The sequence below is a fragment of the Muntiacus reevesi genome, chromosome 14, assembly GCF_963930625.1.
Source record: "Muntiacus reevesi chromosome 14, mMunRee1.1, whole genome shotgun sequence".
Taxonomy (NCBI): domain Eukaryota; kingdom Metazoa; phylum Chordata; class Mammalia; order Artiodactyla; family Cervidae; genus Muntiacus; species Muntiacus reevesi.
The window spans coordinates 35,930,071-35,936,070 of NC_089262.1; the positions used below are offsets into that span (position 1 = coordinate 35,930,071).

At 40.2% G+C, this 6,000-nt stretch overlaps 1 protein-coding gene across 1 annotated transcript in view; it reads right to left on the reverse strand.

The window, feature by feature from the left end:
- Nucleotides 1-800, reverse strand: part of MROH2B (maestro heat like repeat family member 2B) — a 72,048-nt gene extending 71,248 nt beyond the window's left edge. The window contains exon 1 of the mRNA XM_065905302.1: nt 773-800. Within this exon, the coding sequence (XP_065761374.1) occupies nt 773-800 (28 nt within the window). The remainder of the gene's footprint in view (nt 1-772) is intronic.
- Between the last annotated feature and the right edge of the window lie 5,200 nt (nt 801-6,000).

Sequence of the window (6,000 nt, forward strand, 5' to 3'; positions counted from 1 at the left end):
GCTCAGCTCTCAGATTCCATAAACTGAGCCTCTTATGCCTGACTTGAGTAGGGGAAGGCAGGAGTGTAATAGAGCTGGCTCTTTTCTCCCTCCTTCCTCCATGCTCCCCTCCATCTTATTTATTCACATCCTCTTTCTCTCTGACTTCCCTTCTGGGCCTGCCAGCTCATCTAGTACCATGTTCATGCAACCTTGTTCTTTTCATAAAATAATCCAAATATTTTTGACTTGCACATTTCAGGAATTATTTGAATAAAGCACATTGGAAAACTGAAAATACATATTTGAGTCAAGGGAACTGAGAAATTTCACACCACACGGCAAGTTGGTAGGAGGGATATTTTTGGATGTAATGATTTTCCACAAGCCTCCAAATCAAACAACATAACCCTTTCATACAGTCATTTTTGGCAAAGCAGAATATTTCCAAAGGACTCTGCCAGCATTGGAGATTAAACAAGAGACTGCCTTTGTGTTGTAGCCACTGTCTCTTCAAATAGACTATATACATTTTTAAAGAGGTAAGACACAATCATCTCTCAGGCTCCCAGTCCATCATTGGTCTTTTATAATTATAATTTATAATCTTGTGATATCTATTATTTTGGAATAAAGGGAAAGTAGAGAGAAACAACCTTACTTGAATATAACTTTTCATAAAACCTCTCAGGTGTAAGATCTCCCTCAATCATGCTACTATTGCCCACTTCACATATGTATATGGTCACACAGACACAAAAGGTCTAACTCCTCAGGGTCCAGGGATGCTCACCTGCAGATTCCTCCAAGTCCTCAGCCATGTCTTGGCTGTTTCAGGGTCTCTAAGAGACAGCACCTAAGTATCAGAAACAGTAAGGCTAACAAATCCAAGAAACAGGTTTGCAATTTTCTCACATAAGGCTCACATAAGGGTCTCTAAATGAAAGTCCCTCCGCCACTCGATTGGCACAGTGCTCTGGAAACTTCCAGCGATGGGCTGCTGCTGAGGAAGATGATGCTGTATTCTACCACTGGGACATTTTCTTGCTTCTGAGCTCCTGCTGACCAGAAAAATGGCTTCATCTCACCGAATAGTGTCCTTTGGGTGGAGACCAGGGTATCTGAGAAGGAAGAAATTAGAGACTGAAACTCAAACCATTTTGGTAGACCAAAGGAATTCTTCTCCTTAAACGTGGGTCCATGGATCACAGATTTGGAAATTGTTTTCACTGTTCACTTTACTGGCCTGGTGTTGGTCAAAATTTTATGGTGATCTTGTTGATTGTTCTACCTGGTGAAAGTCAGTCACACAAACTAGGCATGGTCAGTGGACTGGAATGCCCACCACGGGCAGTTGAATGGAATGTCCAACTGACAGCAGGAGAGCCAGACCTTCCCAGCCTCCCTCCCCATCCCCTCTGTCACTGACTTGATCTGGATACTGCCCTCACTCCAGGCTCAGGCTTTTCTCTCTGACTTCATCCTCTCTTCTTATTTTCAAGTCATTCTTTATCCAGACCTCTTGGCTTTCAATGCTTTCAATTTTCCTAGGACTTCAGTCTGTTCTCCCCGCACCGGCAAACTTGAATCTATTCACAATTTTCAGTGTATGTCCAGATTGTATGTTAAGGTGGTAGATGTCAGAGGAAGTGGGACTGGGGTAAGAGCAGTCTCTAGGTGTGGGTGTGAAAGGGGCTGAGGAGAAGGGCCCAGGACAAGTCTCAGCTACTGCTGCTTCTCCAGCTATCTTCCCTTCATTAAGGATATTTCAAATTCCAAGGCTGGAGGCTTTCAACTAAACCTTTGGATTCATTGTCCTTCTTATAGGTATTTTCACTTTGGATCTATTACAGAGGTCTTCAGTAGGCTGGTGATTAGAAGTATTTTCAGCTTCCCAAGTCAGCTTCACTGTTTCTCAAAGTGTGGTCCACAAGTGTGTTATGTTAGGAATCACCTGTTGTCCTTATTTTAAAATGTCCATCCCCAGGGACATCTCATACCTGGTAAATTACAAGGGGGCTTGGAATTTGTATTTTTAATGAGTACCATGACTGATTCTTAGGTCCACTAACGTCTGAGAAGCACTTGCCAAGATCTTTGTGCAATCACCCATTAGTGGATAATTAAAAATTTAGCACCTACTTGGTAGGTCTTTATTGTGTTTTGGTGAGAATACCAACTACTCATCTTCAGAACAATGACTCACTCACCCACTGGAGGATAGGCTAAGAATCTGTGGGTCAGAGAGGTGATAAGGTGATGAGAGGAAACCTGAATCTCTTAATGTCTTAGAGCGAAACAAAAATGTTAGAAATGATGTGTTTTTAGAATCTTAAAGAACACTGTGGAATAGAATCAATACTAAGAAAGACAGTGATTCAGGTGATTGTTATAATCAATTTCTTATTCTTTTCATGAATGGTGGCAAATGATTTTTTTGAGTGTCCATACATAAAGATTTTCTTGATTTCATAGAGATTAGGGAAGTTAGAGGGTGATTGATTTATACTGACTTTGTAATTTATTTATCAGGGCAATCAAAACAACTTTTTGTTAAAAGTTCTTTCAGATAAAGCCATTTACCCATCGACCTCTCTTTTCATAAAGTAGTATTGCAGATATATTTTTTTAAAAAGTCATTTTCCCATTATTTCCTACTTTTTGTGCTAGGCTAGCACAATATGGGTTTGATTTCTCTGAAGCCCTAGAAGCATGCTAAACCCTAATTCTCAAAGCTAATAGGATGCCATGTGCTAACTAATGATGTATTGTTTCTAGATGTTTGATTGCAGGTGAGTTGGTGTTCAACTTGCTAAAGAACTAGGGTGTCTCTCTGGGTATGGTGTAACCACCCTCTTTCAGTGTGACTTGTCAAATGATACCACTCAACCCTATGAGTATTATGGGAGCACTAAGTTCCCAAATGAAGTGTTATTGGACAAGGATATTAATAAGGCAGTAAAGGAAAAATATAAAGCTATGCGAGAACAGATATGTGAAAATAATATAAAAATATTATAGAAATTAAAATTTTATGAAAATCAAATTTTAAATTTTTGTGGTTTTAATGGAATTATGGAGTACAATTCCTTAAACCTTAACACAAATCCTTTATTCTTTAAGTGAAATATTGAATCTTAGAAAAGATTTCAAAAATGAAATTTAAGCTCTGAATTTTTGTTAGTTTCATGATACAAGCCTAATCCCTTGTACTCTAGTACCCAGAAGGGCAAGAAATATGAGATGGCAATTTCACAGACAAACAGATTAAATATGTCTTTGTTGTAAGTAGCTTCCCATTTTCCTCTTTTTATTTTCCCTTCCTTCTTTCTCTCTCTCCCTCCCCCTCTCTCCTCTCCCTCTTGCCCTCTTTTTGCTCCTTTTCTCCTCTCTGGTCTCTCTTCTGTCTCTTGTTTCTCTTGCTCATTCTTTGCTTTTTCTTCTTGTAGTAAGTAATAACAACTAAAGAATGATGTCCAGTATAGTTCACTGTGGTTCAATTCAACACATTTACTAGCTACTTGTTGGGCAAGAAGCTCCATGATGGAGGTGCTTGAATGTATCATGATGAGAGGCTACGTTGTAACCTCAAGGAACTTGCAACCAGAGGGGCAAAGCCACCCCATTGACACAGCTGACTGACAAATGATCCAGGGTAGTGATAGTTACACTAAAGGCATAAAGATTGTGAATTCTGTCCACAGAGCACTGGGGTAGTGCTTGAGATAGTCTATGCGATAGTGGAGATGAGTCCTCTGAAAAACATACAGAGAAACACACTTCCTCTGTTTTCTAAGTAGAAGTCCGCAGACCTTCTAATTAACCTATTTTGTCATCAACATGAACAGTAAACATAAGTAATAGCATTTCTTGATTTCTTATTTATTTAACAAGATTTAGACCACTACTGTTTTCAATGCAAATGTAAAGTATTTAGCCATGATACTAAGATAAAATACATATTAAAAATTCTTTCTTTCTTCAGAGCAGAATTTACATAAGAAACAAAAGTGAAATGAAGAAATAGTATGAGACTTGGAGTTTAAGAACTTGGAGTATGTCTAAATTCTGCTACAAATTAGTTGTTTTACTCAGGGAAAAATCAATCTCTCTGGATTGAGTTTGAGTTTTTTAGTAGCCAAGATGAAAGGATCTGGTTAGTTAACCTGAAAATCATTCCCTGCTTGAAGCAACTTTTTTTCACTTTCTCAGTGATACCAAAACCATACACAGTGTTGTTTTGCATTTCCAAACACTAAATGTATAAGGGGATGACAGAGGATGAGATGGTTGGATGGCATCACCGCCTCAACGGACATGAGTTTGAGCTAACTCCAGGAGATGGTGAAGGACTGGGAAGCCTGGTGTGCTGCATGGGGTCGTAAAAAGTCAGACATGACTGAGCGGCTGAACAGCAAATGTATAAATGAATTGTTTAGACTGCCCTTTTGTGGACAGGGAATTTCTGACACTCTCCCCCACTCTCCCCAGCACGGAACCTTCCCTCTTCCTTGCCCCGATGGCAGCGGTGATGCTGGGCAGTGGTCCCCAACCGTTTTGGCAACAGAGACCAATTTCTTGAAAGACAATTTTTCCACGGACTGGGTCGGGGGATGGTTTCAGGATGATTCAAACACATTACATTTATTGTGCACTTTATTTCTATTATTACTATATCAGCTCCACCTCAGATCATTAGGCATTAGATCCTGGAGGTTGGGGACCAGTGATGTAGAGAGAAGAAGTCGGAGAAGCATCTAGGGATTGAATACAAGGCAACCATCGCTATGGACAGCAAGGGAAGGCATGTGAACATGTTCTCACAAATGACTGAGCTTCAATTAATGATTTTTGATTAATAACCCTCAGGAGACATTAGTTATGAACTGCTAATGTGAAACATGTATAAACAGCAGTTACTCTTCTGTATGTTATTAAGCATGCAGCATTTAAAAATTGAGACTATGGTCTTAAAGTTATCTCTCAGGAATTCAGAAGAAGCTTAAGAGTTTAGTCTTGACAAGGGAACTTGCTGATGGGTTTATAAAATGGCTTCACTCTCAAGTGACAGATAATTTAAACTCCTGCAGATGAGTAAGTAATTTTCTAGCAAGTTCTTTCCCCTTGGGCTTCCCTGGTGGTTCAGCTGGTAAAGAATCGGCCTGTAATGCGGGAGGCTGGGGTTTGATCCCTGGGTTGGGAAGATCCCCTGGAGAAGGGAAAGGCTACCCACTCCAGTGTTCTGGCCCGGGAGAATTCGATGGACTATATAGTCCATGGGGTTGCAGAGTCAGACACGACAGAGAAAATTTCACTTTCTCATAGTAGGCATTTCTATTATATCTTTATTACTAACAGATGTCAGGAGAAGAATACAGTCGACTTTTGTAATTCGGAGTAGTGTGAGACATGACAGAAGCCCTTTGTACCTCCAAACACCCTGCCTCTCTTGTGGCCTGGCATCACAAGAGTTTGCTTTCTGCTTTCCAAAGCCTGTTTGCCCGTAAGAGATTTTAGAAGGACTAAGTTTTAACTGTCAGTGACTTCTTGGACCCTCTGGTTGCATTTTTTTTTTTTTTTTGCTGATTTGTTGTTTGTGTATTCTCTAAGTCATGTACAACTCTTTGCAACCACATGGGCTGCAGCATACCAGGCTCCTTGGTCCTCCACTGTTTCTCAGAATTTACTCAGATTCATGTTCATTGAGTTGGTGATGCTACCTAACCACTTCACCCTTGGCTGCCCCCTTCTCCTTTTGCCTTCAATCTTTCCCAGCATTGGGGTCTTTTCTAATGAGTGGACTTTTCACGTCAGGTGGCCAAAGTATTGGGGCTTCAGCTGCAGTATCAGACCTTCCAGTGAATATTCAGGGTTGATTTCCTTTAGGATTGATGGATTTGATCTCTTTGCAGTCCAAGGGACTCTCAAGAGTCTTCTACAGGTTGCATTAGTGGAAAATACAACATTATCTTTCTGGCTGAGGAATTCACCTTTAACAGCTGCTAGATAATTCAAAGTAAG